The following is a 20,132-nucleotide window of genomic DNA, read 5'->3' as shown; positions in this document are numbered from 1 at the left end:
TATGACCATTCTGTCTATTATAAATAAAGATATTGCTGGACTTTATTTACATCTGACATGTTAATATAGAATATGTTCATGTACTGGGCAATATGTAACTAAATGGGAGGTAGCTACAATATCTTTTAAAGTATGGATTTCAGATGGATGACAGGAATGATGTCGGTAAACTGAAAAATAATGTGCTGAAAGTTCAGTACATTAAACTGAAAAAAGTGGCATTTTATTGTTGGATTGAAGCGTCTTGATTTTTACTTTCTGTAGCTGAACTTTTTTGGGCAGTGTTGGCTTAATGGCTAGGGAAGCGCACTTGTAATTGAAAGATTGCAGGTTCAAATCCCTGCCCAGCAAGGCACCACTGAGGTACCCTGGGCAAGGTACTGCTCCCCGGGCGCTGAATTAGCTGCCCCCTGCTACGTCACGAAAGTCACATATGGGATAAAATTATTAAATGCAGAGGATGCATTTTGTTGTTGTGCACTGTGGTGTGTCAGCAATGACCACTGATCTCTAAATTCTAACTCTGCTTCTTAAATGCAGGAGGCTGCCTGTGGACTGTATCGATAAGACATATTTTCTGTTGTTTTGTGCAGCAATCTATGAGCAGTCATGTGAGGCATACAAGCACCTGGGTAAGACTTCAGACACCTACTGGATTGACCCTGACGGAAGTGGGCCCCTCAGTCCCTTCAGAGTAAACTGCAACATGACAGGTAGAGGACTTTTTTTTTGGCATCTTCTTCATGTGAATTTCACTGGATGTGCCATAAGATGTGGTAGCGCAGAAGCAAAGCATGAGATGCAGTTTGCCGGCCTAGCAGAGATATTGGATGATGGGGAATGAAGACAGGGCATGCAGGACTCCTTTGCCCGTGCTGACAGTGAGTTGCAAGGTGGATGCCGAGCAATTCTAAAAGACACTGGAGTCGCGGATTTGAAGGGCTTCAAAGTCCAGTGCTCTGTGCTGGAAGGTGTGTCTCTTTTTCGGCGGTTTCCTTGAAGAACTGATTGTTTTTGTTTTGTGACTCGACAGTACCTCAGCTGGAACAGAAAGGGTAATGAAGTCGTATGTTAAAAATCCAATTCATATAATCGTGTTCTGATCATGATAATGTTTCCAGCGTTCTCCTATATACAAATATCAAAAACAAAAATACCAGCAAATACTGTATAAAAAAAACAAAAATCACCACCTTTCTCCCATGAAAACCAGGAAAAACAGATGCAACACAAGGGAATTAGCAGAGCAGTAGAGAAAGGAGCTATATAAATAAGGATATAAAGTAACAATAACACTAATATAATATTAAGGATCATTTTGCATAATATACACTTATATTTTTAAGTCACTTGGCATAGTTTATTTTTAATGAGCCTGTAAAACACAAAATGGGTCTTTTGAATGGAAATAAGTAGCTATTAAAGTCATTTTAAAAGAGCTAGTCTATGCAATACGTGAAAGGAAAATGGTATAATATCATTGATATCGAAATAAATTTAGCAGATTGGGTATAATGACACAAAATGAATAGTTTAGTTTTTATATCTGTTTCATTGATAAAAATGTTTAATTCCATTTTTTCTGTATTTCTGTATTGCCTTAATACCGCAAAGGCACTACAGCATAAATCTGCAATGAAGAGTAACAGGAGAATATGGGAGGACTGAGTATATCTGATGACACCTTCTGAGCTTTCTATAGCAGGTGTCAACTCACTATATCCAGCTGATGCTTAAAGTATGAAAACTGGACCCATATGGAATCTGTTCATGGCGTTAAGAGTTGAATCAGTTGTCATGACGCCCATCAACCTGGGTATCAGAGAACACTTACAAAGAACACTTAGAGAACTTTAAAACAAAGGATTAGGTGTTCTTTTATTCTAGACAAATCAATAATTTCAGAAAAAGGTTTTTAGTGGCGCTTCAAAAGCCCTGCAACAGCTCACCAACGTTTTCATTAAGCAAAAACATAAATGAACGTGTCAGCTTCAAACAGCATTAAAAATTCACTCATATTAAAATCTCTTAGTAGTTTTGTCCAGTTCATGAGTCATAGAAAAAAGTATTTTTAGGTAATTTTTGAAGCTAAATCCAATAAAACAGGACACTATTTTGTATTGCTTTTGTGAAAATGCTAAATAAATGAATGACGCAGATTATGTTGTATTCTGATATTAAGTCTTCAGTTAGCTTGCAGCCCTGTTTTCTTTGCGGTCCATGCTGTCCCCTACACAGCACAACAGGCACGGCAGGTTACATTAGCATGGCTGTAATTCTTTATCAAATATACAAAAACTAGCGTGTGTACATTTAGGCATGGACAATAGTAAGCCCAGGAATTTCTTCCTGGCTCAAGGAATGAGAGAGAGGGAAGAGGTGTGTGTTAGAGAGAGGGAAAAGAGAAAGAGACAGAGAGAGATAGACAGACAGACAGACAGAATACCACCACCTGGGGCTGGCGGAGTCTATTAATCAAAATGCCCCACACTGGGCCCCCCCGGCTTCAGTGGACATGCCCGGCTGTCAGCTTACTGTTTCAGACTGCTAGGAGTTTTATTATTATTTTTTTTTAATGTGCCATAGATATCACTTCAAATTAAATTTTAAGGCTGCATATATTGTACCTTGACCACGTTTCATTTTCTGGAGTGCTGTAGATTGCCTAATGTAATCAGATTTCTCTGGAGTCTCTCAATCTGGTCTCCAAATGCCATTTTGAATTTTGATGTAATAATTCATTAGTATATATATATATATATATATATACTGCAAGACCATTTATTGGTGGGTAGTCCAGTCATTCATTTTAGCTCAACTTTAACGTCTTTAATGAAGTTATCGTTATAACAGGGTCTAAGTTTACAGTCTGCGTCTCGTGGTTCTGGTGTGATTGGTTGGCTTTGAGAATTTGAGGAGCATTTCCATTCAGCCTTATTTGATGAAGTGGTATTATGGGCATTTCAAGCGTATTCTGTACCTATGGGCTTAACAATATTTACAGTTTAACCTTTAGTAATTCTGATATTTTATGTTCCTAAATTACTGTGAATGTACAGTAAAAATAAATGTATTTCTTCACATTGTTCTTCGGTTTACTCTAAGATTGACATGTTCCAAAGCCTTTTTTTTATTATTCTAAGGATTGATACACCAGGGAATATAGTAAGTGACATGCATGTATGGACGTTAACTCTAATTCAATTTATTTTCAGTTATTAAAATCCAAACTATTCTCAGTTAATTTTTCATTTTTTATTCCCTTTTCTTTGCTGCATTGTCACATGCGTCTTTAAAGACTAACTTCAATTTATGAAGTTTAAAAGGATCTGTCGCAAGAATTTTTTTTTTTTACCATTTTATATCCCCCTTGCTATATTCTTTCCTGGGAAATTTATTTCTAGCTATTTAAATTTAATTCAAGTTTAATATTAAATACTTGTAGTTATTCAAGATGATCATTCTTATACTCAGAATTTCAAATTTGTTGAACAGAACCATTTACTCGAGTTTTTGTACAGGCACTTTGGATTTTATTGTACGTAGAGTGGATATATGCACGCAGAGTAAATATTTTATGTAAATTTTTACGTCTGAACAAAACCCACAGGTCCGAATGAGTGCTTGCTCATCATGTCGTTCTCCAGCCTGATTGAATGTGTCCGTTTTTTTTTTTCGCTTCAGAGGACAAGGTGTGGACGACTGTGACAAACAGTCTGCCCCCGCAGACGTCTGTGATGGGCTCGAGTCGGGAGAGGCGCACCGTCCTGCAGCTGAACTACAGTGCCTCCATGGAGCAGGTCTCCGCCATTACCGGCAGCGCTGAATACTGCGAGCAGCACGTGGGATACAGCTGCCGCATGTCACGCCTGCTCAACACGCCAGGTAAGGGCTGGTTCACACTCAGGACGTGCCACAGTGCGCATGCCTTCGCGCCTGAATTTTTACACTCCTCGCGTCAACCGTGCAAACCGTGTACTTTGACGCCAGGGCTGAGGTGGCACTGTAGAGCAAATGTGCTCTTTAGTCCCGTTTATGAGTATTTTACTTAAGCAAATTGTGCATCACGTACTCACAGTACGCATAGACATAGACAGGTATTTACTGTAGCATTCTGCTTACAAACATGTATTTCATTGTAGCTTCAGGTGCTTTCGTTACGCATTCATGTGGCACTTGAGCGTCACTGTGCCCCCAAGAGAGCGTCCATGTGTGTCATGTGTGTGCGTCCAAATATTTCGCTTTACTGTAAGTTTCATTGGTTAATTTGTCCTCTATTTACTTTTCTTGTTCTGTCCCTGAGTTTTTACTCTTCTGGATTCCCCCAGAGCATTCAACTGGCTCCAGTAAAGTTTTTTCATTAAAACGCCTTGCCCTCCCTGTCTCTGTCAGTGTGACAGACTTGCCCATCCCCATATTTCTATGTACTTGGTATAGCCCTTTTTACAGCTTGTACAACTACCTGAAGGTTCAACGTATCTGTGTAATCCAGTGGTGAAACTGAATTCTGTTTTAAATAGTGGTGCCCTTGATGTAATTAACATGACTTTGCCGGTTTTTTTCCCCCAACGTGATGATGGTTCATTCTCTAATGAGGACAAATTATGGGATGGCTTTTCTGAAACACATTCAGTGACCCTTATAAAACAAATGGGTCTTTCTCCTTGCTTCTCCGGTAGTCGCACATATTCAGTTTGGCTGGTTCGCTGGGAGCATTCATCTTTGGACACCCCCCCCCCCCCCCCCCCCAACAGCAGGCCAGTGTAGCGTGCTATTCTCCAATTACTCCCCTCTTCAGGGGGAGGGCCACTGAGGAACTCTGCTTCTCCTTACACCCTCATCCTAGGTTTCCGCTCCACTCCTTAGGGTTGCAGAACACACCTTTGTCATACTCGATAAAAATATATGGATTTATTAATAGCTTGAAATGTAGCGCACCATTATGCTGTGTTTGAAAGAATTTGCTTAGGCTGACAAAAATAAAGTTACACATCTCTCCATTTTTCAACAGCATATCCAGTACTGAATTGTGGGAAATTAAACTCAACTTTTATATTTAAATTTAAGCTTGAAATAAAATGACTTATATTCCTTTCCTATACGTTATATCGCATTTTGAACATATTTTCCTTGTGTTGCCAGTGATTATTTGTCATACTTTCTGCCGTTTCTTTTCGAGATGAATGTCCCAAACACTTCATCCAGTACCAGTAAATTCAGCTGTCAAGAAATCTACTGCAACTGTTGAAGAGAATGTTTAGTAATACGTTGTATTACATCTGAACTCATGTACCTCACAGACTAGTAAACTGCAATGGGAACTATGTGGAGTTAGTTTTGACTGCCTTTGAAGGTAATATCCAAGTTGGTTTGAAATGCACATTATCATATAAAAGAAAATGGGCTTGACACACACATATTAACATATAAAATGCCCATATCTAAAACATTTAGCAGGACCTATTAAAATATTCATTGTAATAGGCTGAAATCTAACCTTAAATAAGGCCTAATTTCCCATCTCTTTTTTTCCTTGTAATATGTCAGGTCTTTATCTTATTTATTTTTTGTGTTATAGAGCATAACTTTGCTAATGCTCATATTCTTAGGTGGAGGACATTCATTTGTCTTTGAAATTAAGGTTTTTAATCATTTAAAGCTCTCTATTGACAAAGCTGTTAGCATGGAAGGTAATAATGAGATTTATCTGCCCTGAGTCGTCTGGCTCATGTTGTCAGCATGAATTTCTTATTGACTTTCTGTACAAGCCGGTAATTATTCATGTCATAGGAAGTGCTGTGGAATTTTCCCGGCATGAACTGGGAGCCCATTTGTACATCAGAGCACCGTTCGCTCCTGGCCTCGTAAATTTTGTAAACTGCATTAAGATTAGACAGCAAAGTAGTCTGATGTTTAGTATTCACGCCTCATAATGTCAATATTTCATAACGATCAAATCAGTGAAATACTTTAGACAGACAGTTGAGAGTCTGAGAGCTTCTTTGCATAAACGATGATGTCCTTAGTCTTTGTCCTTATGAACGTATTTTTCATGTGACTTTGATTTTCTTCTTGAAAGGAATTACCTTTATATAAAATTGATTTTATTTTATATAGTTTTCCATTTTTGTCCCAAATATCTTAAAGAAATTATTCTGTTTTTCATAACTTGGTAATAGTTTTAAAACAAGAATATTGTAGCTTCTGACTGCTAATGTGCAAGTGTTGATTTATAAGTATTTCCTATAGATGTGTATTTATATAAAAAGCAGAAAGTTATTAGTCCAATACGCAACACCTACACCAAACCTCGGTATCCTATTAAGGGTTCAGTGTTTGGCAAAAAAAAATATTTATATATATGTGAGCAAATCCAATCATGATGCCAATGGACAAGAAAAAAAACTAATTCCAAAAATATGCTTTATAAATTGACTGTCAGATTTCATCGAATTACACCAAGGCTTGGAATTCCACTGCCAAATGAAGCATTAAATCCAAATTGCATCCAAGGTGCATTAAGTTCAGTAATTGAGGACTCACCCTGTAATTGTTCTAATTTCATGATACTGCCCCCACTGCTTGAGCTGCTGCTCCACACCTGCTGCTTACTCTGCAGATCTCTGTCTCCTCGACCCCCATTAGCTAGTGCTACAGGGGGTGAGAGATGTTCGGTGTCAAGATCCTCAACTCGTCCGTTGTTCTGTGGGCTCTAAGTGGTACAGTAGCAGTCTGTTTGTATCAGGTCTCACAAAGGTTACAAGAAATATCGTAGTGTTTAAGTGGTACTCATTACAGCTTAATTTGATGCTTTTTATCTATAAACAACGGACTTTATTTAATACTGAACACATCATTACATTTTTTGCTCATCACTGGACTGGTCTAGATAACCTTTTTGATTTTATTATTAGAAATAAAGCTTGTTGAAAAAATATTACTAGAAGTATTTCTTTAAATTATTGTTTTGTACAGGGGACAGTTGTTGAACAGATTTTTGACGCACTTCAACAGCAAATATCGTCTATAAGCCCATCCTTTGCTGTTACCTTAAACAACAACTCTTATTCCTATGAAACCTGTATCAGTAGAAATACACAGATTAAAGAGTAAATACTTTAGATACCAGATTCGTTTAATCAATCATCCCTGGTCTCCTCTGCTCGACAAGTGTTTGCCTAATGGTATTAAAATCTTAACAATCTCGGTTTACCTATATGAATGGAATGGGATGGGTGAGAGATAGCTGGTGGTTTTGGTAAAAGCAAAAGTTTTCTCCACATTTGTTTAGCAGCTTAGCACAACTTTTAGCAATGAATGTGAGTATGGTGAAAGCAGTGTGTTATTGGTCAGACAGTTTTCTCTCTTCTGCGGCTGATGATAAATGCCTGCCATTTGGATTTCATTTTGTGCCCTGTTGTTCCAGGGACAGTCTCCACCGCCTGTGCCGAACACTGACATTTGGCAAACCTTTGTCTCCGGTCCTCATCTATTGCAGCTATGAAATCACTTTAGACATATGATAATCTTTCCTGGAAGTGTCCTTTTTAACATGCGAATGTGAGCCACCGCAATCGAGGAACTGTCAATGTGGCGGCCCCCCGGATTTCCCTCAGGAAACAATTGAATGCTTTTTCCTTTTTCTACAGAGAATCGTTTCTTTGTGGATAAGGCAGCATTTTGTGTTTTCGCCTCGCTTATTGTTCAAACACACTTGGGAGATCTTCTTTAGGTTCTCAGATATAGAAAAGATGCCACTTGAAAGTGCCAGAAATGCCTCCCTTCTACTTGTTGAGTTCAACTACAGATAGAATAGAAATACAATGGAACAGCTAATACAGATGGATACCTGCCTTGTGCTGTTTAAACCACAAGGTAGGAAGTTAACTCCATGTAGATTGTGCCATTTATCCATGGCTCTTTCAAAGCAGGTATTGTAACTATAATAATTGGGTAAGTACTGATATAAACACCTCATATAAAATCCTCATTTAATTGTGGTTCTGCTGGCTGAAGGCTACGCTGAACCGTAGGCAGGTTCCTGGTTCAAAGTCTCTAAGACAGCAGTACACAAGAACAGGGTGAAGCAGGAGACACTGGGAATGACCAGAAACCAGCCAGGTAAAGGGCGGAACCGACAGTCTAACGCCAGAGATGGCTGATAATTTATCATGAATCGGAGGATGACATCAAGTGACCTTCAAAAGGAAAGAGAGGCATTAAGTGCAGGTGTGAAGTGCACAGCTAGGACAGTCTGCAAGAGGCCCATAGAAGCAGGACTGAAGTCCGATAAAGCAAGGCAGAAACCCTTCATTAATGAGAAACAGGGAAGAACCAGGCTGCAGTTTGCAGAAAATTTAATATTATTCACAGACGCACACCCGTACATTGAGAAATGAATTTTTTCCACGGCTGTATGAACTGCGGAATAAATTTTGTGCCCATTCTGTTGCTGATCATATACTGTCTCTATACATGCCATAATTATAACTGTTTCAAAGAGTTAATACAAGCATTTACTTTGAGAGCCATTGGTTTGATTGTAGAGCAAGACGTAAAGACAATCAGCACTGGGAGTACTCATTTTAAATTGATATGCCTTAATTAAATATCCAATTGCATTCTTCCTTCATTGTTTTTATGAAAGGCAGTGCTGTTAATGGTTCCCTGTTGACCGTATAAAGCAAATGGACACGTATAAAAAAACGAGAACATGAGAAAAAATGAGAACATCGTGGAACTGCAGAAGTATGTCACCCTATGCTGGGTGTTGCGTTCCTTAGGCTGCCACTGCATGTGCACGCAGGCATTCGTCAAGAACACAAGTGATGGAGAAGCTGTCAGACTGCATCACGCCACTTCACTGATCAGCAGTACATTGCTGCTTTCCTAGCATCAACAGCCTCACAAACCGGAACCTGCAGGTCTTTTGAGTGGCGCCCTGTCCTATGATGTTCTCTTACGGTTTTTCTCGATTGCTTTGGCACATTTCATGAAACATGCTTAACAATCACAAGGCTATATGGTTTGTATTTCTCAAAACAGGTCATGCATATAGTATAACACAGTGGTTTAGATGCCTGTAACAATGAAAAACAATGAAAGCAAATAATTCCACCAATGAATTTCTCAGGGGGCTGCATGGTGGTGCAGTGGTTAGCACTGTTGCCTCACAGCTCTGGGACCCGGGTTCGAGTCTCCGCCTGGGTCACATGTGTGTGGAGTTTGCATGTTCTCCCCATGTCATTGTGCGGTTTCCTCTGGGTACTCCGGTTTCCCCCCACAGTCCAAAAACATGCTGAGGCTAATTGGACTTGATAATTGCCCGTAGGTGTGCATGTGCGAGTAAATGGTGTGTGAGTGTGCTGGATTGTTCCCTGCCTCGTGCCCATTGCTTACAGGATAGGCTCCAGACCCCCCGCAACCCAGTCGGATGAGCGGTTTGGAAAATGGATGGATGGATGAATTACTCAGTGCCACCACAATGAAAAGTACAGTCAGCATTGTCAAAACTTTGATAGATTGTCAGTAGATCATTGTAAGTACGCTCCTGATGTCCATAGTTCTGAATTACACTTATAGTCATTTCCTATTTTCTCATTGTCACTGACTGATCATTTTTGTTTAGTGAACTGATACTTATTGATGTCAAAGACTCCAGTTTCAACATTGCAAGGTTTGTAAAGTTTATAAAGTTTACTGGCAAGAGGAAAGCACTTGCATGCATGTAGCTTCTTCAGATCTCCAGACACAGTACAATAGCAAACAAAAAAGTCACCCAGCACTGTATAACACAAAAACAGCAAAATGGCAATAGAAGAACAACAAAAGAGCAACAAAATCAGGTACCGTGGGAGCCAAAAATACAACAATGGCGTATCACTGCGATTTCTGGAATATATTTTTAAATCATTTTGAAAGCTTAGTTAACTGTTTTGCATGTGGTGGCTAACACGACGATCATACATATATAATTTGGGGTGTATATTATTACAATGAGAAACTACATAATCTATTTTGACCAACAAGACTAAAGCAACAGAAAATTGTGCCAAATGATGCCAATTGTACAAAACCATTTGCATATATGTACTAAAACATTTGGAAATTTATGTGAAGCAATGAGACATGATGTTCTGCTGTGCAGAAGTGACATTATGCTGTGGGGATTACACTCGTTGTTTTGCAAATATTAATTGTCATTTGAGAAATGCTCCAAAGCAATCAAGAAAAACTGTATGATCCTTTTTGTTGGAACTGGGTTTTGAGAGCTGTTGCTTTTCGACTTATCCCTAGGCTTCAATAACCTTCCAAATGGCTCATTGCAAATTATTAGTGATTTCTGTAGATGTTGTGAGTCTAAGGCTGCCTTCTGCTCATATTATCAGACCTGAGGCATACACATTTACAGACTGACCTCACTTCACTTGAAGGTGGTTACCAGAAATTATTACTAAGACTTCTGATGAAAGCACATATCCTTTCATAGTTAACAATGTCAGCTTGAGAGATTCAGGAGAACGACCTTGACTTTAGAATACAGGGTAAGCTTGTTGTTTTTTTGTCTGAGACTTTAAATTGGGCTTGATAGAACTTCTTACTTTCCCTGTCCTTCCAATCATAGTCTCATATGAAAAACATTTTCTTGAGCTGCTTTTTGGGTGCATTTTCTTTAGGAAGAAGCTTTTAAAGAGGTGAAATATAGGACCACATGCTGTTACATTGCAGAAGCTGTGATGTAAATTCGGTGGCCGCATCGAAACTTTAAACTTGTCCAGTGGTTTCATGTCTTGTTTAAAGGTTATATGGCATCAGTAGGAATAACATTTTTTCAACATAAAATGAACATGTGCTCTATGAAATCGGGAATAGTTTTTTTTATCATGCCTCAGGAATAATTCCTAAATTTTAACTGCTTTTTCTTGTAAACCTTAACGCTTGCCACTGTGTTCAACAGAACACTTTGTATGAAAAAATGAAAATGAACTGCATTGTATAAATACGCTGTCATGCCAATCAGAGCACCACAAAGCAAGGCTCCTTAAAAAGAATACATTAAAACGGATATTTTTGCAGAGATTCAAAAATTATTACCATCTCTGCAGTAGCTGATTGTTTGACGTGTCGATAACCCATTCTTCATTAGTTAATTTAACAGCAATTCCACTGTGAGTGCATTTGCATCTACATTTTTATGAACTGAAGAATGAAATATCAGAAAGCCTACTGAAGTAACTCTTCAGATTGGGGGCAGAGACGTGAAGGTTTTTAAAAAGGAAAGTAATTAAATGTATTGTGTTTATAATCATGTTGCTGCAGAGACCTCAATTGCTTCCTGACCACCCAATAATGTGTTCAGCTTTTAAGCCATTACCGTGTTCCGCTTGACTTGGGGCAAAGTAAATGTTCCCTGCGCTGGATGCTAAAAAAGCGTTTGTCTTCAGGCATAATTTCTGATCTCCTGACATTGCTCTATGATATTATCTCATTTGCAGTAAATGGGTGCATTTCCCTTTAGGTCATTCCATACCAAATAGTTTTACTTTTTTAGCAGCTATATAGTCATTCTAGCTACTTTTGTTTTTGAGTAATTTTTACCATGACAGTACTGAAAAGGGATTGGTGCAATAGTGTGAGTATTATTTTGTCATATATTTGAGGAGAGCCGTGTGTATTTTTATGATGTGTGCCTCAGTGGGTTAGGCCTCGGTGCCTGTGATTAGAAGGTCATGTGTTTGAGTCCCTTCCGGAGAAGAATAGTTCCATCTCTGTTGAGCAAGGGCCCTTAAATACCCCCCCACCCCCAATGCTGGATGGGGAAGATAAAAAGAAGCTTCCCAGTGTACTTGTGCAAATGGCATATAAAACATCATTTCAATTTATGGTCCTGTCACACGCTGTGATGAGACTGTGGTCACGTGTTTAACCTGATAGCCAGAGGTGGAGATTTCAGGTCCAGAGCGTACAAATCCAGACCAGTATTTTGTTTCAACCAACCAGTTGAGTACTCTTTGACTGTGACTCTTTATACTCAACTGGTTGGTTGGTTGCTTGGTCTGGATTTGGACACTCTTGACCTGAAATCTCCACCTCTGAAAATAGTTTACACCAGCAGTCAGATTCATACTGTAACATGAGCTAGTCTTCACAGCGATGGACCAAGAACTTGGTAAAAGCACTGTTCCTAGATCAGTGGATGCAGCATATCATGAATGATAAGACTGTGGTTCCCGATGGAACATTTAACCATTTCAATATGCAAAAACATGTCCCCATCTTTTCCAGGTTGCCTTTGACTATTAAACTGCTAAAAACAGGCCTTAATAGCTCTTCTAACTTTTTAGTTTGCCTCCTCGGCATAACTTCTATGATCGGTTGTTTTGACAGTACACCTCCTGGTTCACTTTCAGCAGCTGTGCACGGCTAACAGGTAAATGTCTAAGGTTTTTAAAAACCAGATAAATATGCACCTACTGTAATGGCCGGTAAAATACACTCCACTGTGCGGTCTCATTTTGTAACAATTTCATAACTAAGAATTTAATTTTCTAAGTTGTTTTTTTGCTGAGATGAGGTATTTCAGCAACTTTTAATTTCTTTACTTCGTAAATGTCTGTTCATGCCACAGTAGTCTTGGGTCCTTATAAAGAATTTTGTTATATTCTGCAATTGAGTTTCTATACAAAAAATAAAAATAAAAACTAATAATACTGGCAGTTTTGCACCATTTCATGAGAGGTTTACCCTTATTAAAAAACCATGTCGAATTATTTTTAGATTATGGATATTCTGTTTTCCAGTGTTTTTTCCCTCTTTTATTTGTTGCGGTAAAATATTCATGTTCAACTTCTGAGTTAATGATCAGTTACAATAAGCCATCCCCAAGTTCAGAGCTGGATTCATTTACATGCCACAATATGCTGCCTGGTTTTTGCATATAAAAATGCATCATTACCCACAATAATGTTGTCGTATGTTTTATTGACGGTGTCATGTGTCAAGCCTTTACAGTATCTCAGGAAGTTGTTGGCACGGTAAAAGTCGGCACAGCCGGTTGGCGAGGATGAAATGAGTGGAAATTAGGCCAGTGACAGAAATTGCTCTGTAGAGATATTTCACCCCGACTCGGGCTGACAAGGATACTGGCCCCGCTGTCTGGTAATTCATAAACATGTCCGCTGCCCTCCAGGAAGTGAGAAAAAAGGGTGTGACGGACGCGTTGAAAAATGGGAGCCCTGTAATCCGGTCGTCGAGCCCAGGGCCCATGCATAAGTCACGGCGTAGATGATCATTTTCCTCGACTTGAGTGAGACCCCTCAGGGGTATACCGTTTCACCGCTCTGAGGTGCTTATCTTTGCTTTTTAAGATTCCACGGTTCACAATGCACTTACTGCACTCACTCGCTCGGCTGGGACCGGCTCCATTTCTCTGCCGTATTCCTTTCCTCAGCCCGCCCGTCGTCCTGCATTGGCACCATCGCCGGGGCCTCAGTCGTCGGGGCAAAGTGGAACGGAGAACTGTGACAAGCGTTGAGCCTATTTTCCTGACAACAAATTAAAATTTGGCCCCAATGACTGAATGGACCTTGCCCAAGAAGAGTCCCCCCTGCCCCCACATCCAGCTGTGATACCATGGAAATGCTATCCAAGAGGCCGCGCCAGTTAATTGCGCTGGGCGGCCAGAGCATCATGCCGTCGCCCGCCTTGTGCGCTCCAGATGGTTTAGGACAACACAAGCTGCTTCATTATCAACATGGCCGCCCGCGTAGGTGCCTGCTGGCATAGGCCCACCTCGGTGTGACCGCACTACGAATGAGGCACAGCTCTGCCGCCGATGGACACGAGTCCCCCATTCCCATGTTACGTCCAGTTTTTGGCTCGCTTTGTTTCGTAATTAAGCGCAACAGATGTTGGCAGAATTTAACACCACCGGCGAGCTAAATTAAAATGGTGTGGCTTTGATGTGAATTTATTAATTGCCTAAACACAACAGATATAGCCAATTTCCTAATAAGTAAATTCAAATTCAACTACTGAAGCAAAAATATTGCACAGTTTTGGCTTTATAAGTAAGTGGTTACCCTGACTTTAGATTTTATGCAAGTATTATTTTCACCGTGTTTCTGGGTGAGCACAGATTTCTTATTTTCCTACCAGTTATGAAAACCGTTGCTTTGAGTAATATAAATGGAAGTGTTTTGTCTCTAATCATCTAATGTTATTTTTATAACATGAATTCGCTTCATTACTGTTTATGATGTTGATTATATTTAGCCTTTATACTTTTTCCTTGTAGCCAACAAATACCAGTGCTGAGTTTACTTTAAAGTGTGTCAGAATGTATACATATACAATTATGCACACAAATACATCTTTAATGGTTATTTTCTCTCTCCAGGATAAATAAGAATAGCAATAAAAACCAGGGTTGTCAACTGTCACACCTCTGGTGTAAGACATGGTGTCAGGCTTTCATGTTCATGTGAGAAATATTACGGCAATTCCACATTATTCCATTATGAACCGAAAATTAGCTACATCAAAAGTGTTGGGTAGTTTGCAAACCCTACAGACTATTTACAAGGTAATAAAATTGTGACATACGTGTAAATGTGTGTGTAGACTGATCTCAAATTTAAGATCTCACACCAGCCAGCTGACCAAAGTTGGCAACCCTGAATAACTAATGTGTATTTTTGTCAGTTTTTTTGGTTTAAGGTTGACATTTTGTTTTTGATGCTCTGATTGTACATAAAATCTATATTCCGTGAGCCTCGGACTTGATTTTGCTCATCAAAAATCTTCATTCCTTGACATTTAATTATTAACACTCAAGCAATAGATTAGTGCTATTTTGATCTGTGAAATTAATCAATTTTGTGTTCTTCCACTTATTCCATTTTGAGCCTTTTTCAACCCCAAACGTCCCAGTTTTAAAGGTCCCTTAAACGTCCTAAATTTCAACCATGTAATCAAAATTTTGATTGAAAATGTGTGCCAGTGAATTGCAGTGAAATCCAGTTAAATCACCAACTCTTCTGACTTTTGCATAATTCTGTAGATAAAGAATTTTTAGTTTGGGGTTAATATTTCTGCATCACCCCGCTGCAGCTTTTCCGAAGTAAATGTGCTCATTATTTGATAATAAAAACATAGCTCTTTATTGTGAAATCAGTGTTTAAGATGTATAAGATTTACAAAACATGCTGCTTTGGTGGCCACAATGCAATTAAAAATGAAACCATACAAAATAAAGGAGACAGACAATAAACGAAAGAGACAATAAAATAACTATACAGTAAATAAAAGCACTGAGGGTAATAAAAGAAATTTTTGCATGCCCACACTTATGGGGCTATGTGAATTTGCCATAGCAGCAGTATGATTAAATTATGGTACAATTTTAATTATAATGCAGTAAAGCATACAAGCGCAGTGCAGGCTATTTGCGATGCTGAAGTAGAATGATCAGATTACATGGAAATTTAGACGTCTGGCGGCATGTTCCTGAAGCTACATGCTTTGGCCTGGATCCCAAACAGCCAGGTAGGAGGTAAAGAGCCCATGAGGGGGTTCCTGCCTGATCCTTCAGACCTTCCCTATAAATATTCTCGCTGGCAGTGAAGCTGCTCCCAGTGACATGCTGGGCTGTTCCCACCACTCATTTCAGGGCCTTCCTGTCCGTAGAGAAATAAGTCATTACGTGGCATATGTTAGCATGGTGCAGAATTTCATCATTTTCTTAGAATTGCATCAAAAGGTCAATCTGTTAAATCAGTGATTTGAGTATCTGAGAGTCGCAGATGTAGCCAGTCCTAGAGAGCTGCATGGGTCTGATATGTATCCCCATTCCCATATGTCACCACAAACATCTAATCCAGGGGTACACATTCTTATCCAGAAAGGGCTGTTGTCTATGTGGATTTTCATTGCAACTTCCTAATTAGATTAGTAATTAAAAGGCTGATTGACTGAAGAGTTCTCACAACCTTGTTTGAACAGCTGACCTAAAGGTTATCCCAAAAACCAGTATACATACTGGTACTTTGTGGATAATGCTGTGTTCCATTTGAACTCCTAAGTCAGAAATTCCGAATTCCTAATTTCAACGGGAGCGCCCCCTGCAGTCCAAATTCCGACTCGTGAAGACGGCGGGACCTACACAACACCCACCTCAGAATTCATGATGGCTGCGCCCTTTATCCACAGAAGTTAAAGTTGTAGTTTTATATTCTTTGCCATCACTTATGTTTTATTTGTGACTCATTAAGTCTGTCGTACACACAGTACTGTCCAACCACTGTCTGTTAATGTGTTGCTACGATATTTTGAAGCGCAAAATACTGCATAATGTACATTAAAACCTTGGATTGCGAGTAACTTGGTTTGCGAGTGTTTTGCAAGATGAGCAATTTTTTAAAATCAATTTTAACTTGATAAACGAGCGAGGTCTTACAATACGAGTATTATGTGTACGCTTTGTCTGCCTAGGGTAACGCTATCACAACTAAACCGATGGTTTTTCTCTCTCTCTCGCTGCGGGATTGTGGGTAATCGTTTCATATGCTCGGTCTCAGTTGGCTCTCCTCACTCTATCTATCCGGTTTTCCAAACCGTTTATTCTACTGGGTCGCGGGGGGGGTCCGGAGCCTATCCCAGAAGCAATAGGCACGAGGCAGGGAACAACCCAGGATGGGGGGCCAGCCCATCAGAGGGCACACTCACACACCATTCACCCACGCATGCACACCTACGGCTATTTAGTAACTCCAGTTAGCCTCAGCATGTTTTTGGACTGTGGGAGGAAACCGGAGTACCCGGAGGAAACCCCACGACGACATGGGGAGAACATGCAAACTCCACACACATGTAACCCAGGCGGAGAACCGCGGTGTTACCATTCATTTTATTACGGTCCACGCAGGAATACCATGAAGATCATCTCCATTCCCGCTGTTACCGCGGAAATATTTTAATTTTTTTTTCCTCCATCCCAACGGATTACTGCGGATATCTGTGGTACTGCCTCTTTCCCCATTCCTGTGCAGCCCTCTATGGTACTGTCATAAGTGCTCCTTTGCCATCTTACAGTATGTCAGCGTATTAGACAATGCGCCACCTATAGGTGCTTTTTAATACTGCCGGGGCCCCTTCCTGTGCTCCGTATGTTTTCTTAACACGCCAGGGTATTTTAAATCTGTCCATAAACATACAAACGTAACCGTGGCAGGATTCACCTTGTGTCCTGTTTTGAATGAGAAAAAAAGAAAACGTGGGTTACTTTTTAAAATGCCATGTCTGCAGTAAAACGTTTGATCCGCCAGAATCCACCATGTCATTGACCCTTGGTACAATGCCCTGTCTGCTGTATTCAGACTCTAATGTCGTGTTTATTGCTGTGATGTAAGGGATGCTAAGAGTGTCTTACTTGCTGTGAGTAAAACAAAAGGGGAAATTTTTGTTATTCTGTTTTAACGGCCAAATAATGCGTCATATACATACTCACAGACCCCTCCCTCCCTTTGGACACTATTCTGTTTTATATGTTTTACTTTCGTTTAGGATGAATGCAGGCGGCACGGTCGTCCAGTGGTTAGCGCTGCTGCATCAAGAAGGTCCTGGGTTCGGTCCTCGGGCCAGACGTAGGATCTTTCTGTGTGGAGTTTGCACGCTCTCGCCGTGTTCGCGTGGGTTTCCGCCAGGGGCTCCAGTTTCCTCCCACAGTCCAAAAGTGCGCGCGGTAGAGTAACTGGCGAATCTATGTTGGCCCTGTAATGGTCTGAGTGTGCATGTGACTATGTGAATGTGTGTGCCCTGTGGTAGTTGGCGCCTGCCCAGGGTTGGTTCCTGCCTGCGCCCATTGTTCCTGGGTTAGACTCTGGTCCCCCCCACAATCCCAATTTGGATTAAGCAGTTACAGTGATGGATGGATGGATGGATGGATGGATGGATGGATGGATGGACGGAAAGTATGAATGCAGCCATTCAGAGTCCAGTCCAAGTACTGTACGTGTCCAATGGAAATGTGTGTTAATGGTCCTCTGATGAAGTATAAAGTGCAGTGCTCACCAGAATCACACCAACTTTCAATGCCAAATGAAACAGAATATAGCTGCTGTGGCTGGGTTTATCCTTCTGTACAAGAAAGAAAGAAAATGGTAAAACAACTTTTTACAATGTTGCGCTACTACAAGCTTTTGGCTGCCAACCAGCACTGCCCACATTGCTACAGGAAAACACTGGGGGGGGGGGGCAATGAAGACCATTTAGCACCAGGCAGCATATCATCGAAGGTATGCAGGAAGGTTGCTGGTTCCAGTCCCAGGAGGATCCCAGTTGTTGTACCCTTGAGCGGGGTACTTAACCTGAACTGCTTCAGTAAACAGCTAGCTGTATGTGGGTATGATTTAATCATGCCGTTTGTACAGGTTTCATTTGAGCATTTGCTTGTTTCTGGGAGCAAATACTGCTCCAAAAAAATGCTTACAGTGGAAGTTGTTGCCAGGATATATGTGAGGGGGCTTGTTTCAAATCTGTCTTATGTGTAAATGTCATTAGCATACTACTGAATTACACAACATTTCTAACTTTTTGCACAAATTACATTAAGTATGCTGAAATGGGGTATAAAAATTTGCATCTTTTACTTCTCAGTAGCCAGCCTGGCTGTTGTGATGTTTTAACTAATTTTGCCTACTAATATATAGAAGAAACTCTCGAAGGAATTTTATCATATGTCAGAAATGTCCCATAGTATCTAGATATACTCTGTAACCAAATCCAGGTATCAGTAAAATAATATATAAAAGACACTCATAGCCTGGCCAGTTTACAGGTATATACAAATTTTTTCTTAATCTTTGTATTTATAGTTGTAATTTCTGTATTTAACATTTATATATTTATGCAGTAGTCAATTCAGTGAAAATAATCCCTATGGTGAGATGAAGGTGGTGATGCCAAACCAGCAATATACTCAGTTATCCACACTAATACACCTTAGCTTTCATTTAGTTTAACTATTACGTGTCTAGTTGGCATCTAGTACTTGCTGACACTAAGATTTCTTGGGTCGCTGTTTTTGCACCTGTGATGACCTGCCATACATAAAGCCATCTGCGAGGAAATGCATTTACACATTTGAGAGTTACAGTGAGTGACAAGATGACGTGTGCGTCTTGCTCGTGATATGATTATAGAATATCCATGCGATCGATTTGTCGCTCCTTGTCACTTGCAGTGAAAGCTTGGATACCAGCGATTCTGGCGCTGGTGGAGCTTAGCAATGCTTGCAGCGTTTCCAGTTTGCAACGATGTTGCTGCCACATGCGTGGCCTCGTAGCCCCTTGTAGCATTTTCTCGGGAGGCTGTTTTTTTATGGCTCTTTGCCATGATCAGAGAAACTGTCCCCGTTGGACTGTCTCTGTTGAACTGATGATTGGTGTCTATTAGTATAACATGTTAGTTCATTTGACTTTTTTCTCTGCCACCATCTATGGCGGCAACCGGGCTCATGGAAAACTATGTCATTATGACATGTTTGTGCCATGTTAAATGCAAAAAAATAACACTTTAAAGATGATATTATTGCAGTTAAGTTACAGACTTTAATAGGTGTATGTGCCCTGCAATGGACTAATGGACTGACACCCTGTCCAGGTTGTAATCCCTGTCTTGCACCCTGTGCTGCCCGGGATTGAATCCCCGAGCAACTCTGACTTGGATAAGCGGTTGGAAGATGGATTAATGTTTGTAAGAGATAGGGCCAACATGTGCTAACATTCTCATACCAGCTTAAATGGGAAATCTTTCCTTACTGGGTTCTCTAGGCATCCATCCTACCACCAGCAGTGTTTCTGTTTCTATCTAATGTTTGTATTGATTTGTGCTATTGACTATGCCAAGCAACCTTGTTCTCACATAGTTTACTCAGAGGCAATAATATATTGCTATTTGTAATATATTCATTTTAAAGTCAGGAATTAACAGATGCATGAAAAAAATTAAAAATAAAGGAATCCTTTTCAGTAACTTTATGTCCATCACATGATCACACTGCTTGTATTTGCATGTGTAGGGAATATCGGTTTATTTGGGAGTGGGGTTTTAGTTCTTAGTTGTGGAGTCAGTGA

At 40.0% G+C, this 20,132-nt stretch overlaps 1 protein-coding gene across 1 annotated transcript in view; it reads left to right on the top strand.

Annotated features, from left to right (window-relative positions):
* The window catches only part of cntnap2a (contactin associated protein 2a), a 322,047-nt gene that overhangs the window by 206,267 nt on the left and 95,648 nt on the right, over positions 1-20,132 (top strand). Inside the window, exons 12-13 of the mRNA XM_048977149.1 lie at positions 594-713; positions 3,685-3,885. Of these exons, the coding sequence (XP_048833106.1) occupies positions 594-713; positions 3,685-3,885 (321 nt within the window). The remainder of the gene's footprint in view (positions 1-593; positions 714-3,684; positions 3,886-20,132) is intronic.

The sequence above is a fragment of the Brienomyrus brachyistius genome, chromosome 15 (assembly GCF_023856365.1).
Source record: "Brienomyrus brachyistius isolate T26 chromosome 15, BBRACH_0.4, whole genome shotgun sequence".
Taxonomy (NCBI): Eukaryota; Metazoa; Chordata; class Actinopteri; order Osteoglossiformes; family Mormyridae; genus Brienomyrus; species Brienomyrus brachyistius.
This window is presented reverse-complemented; position numbering and strand designations above follow the sequence as displayed.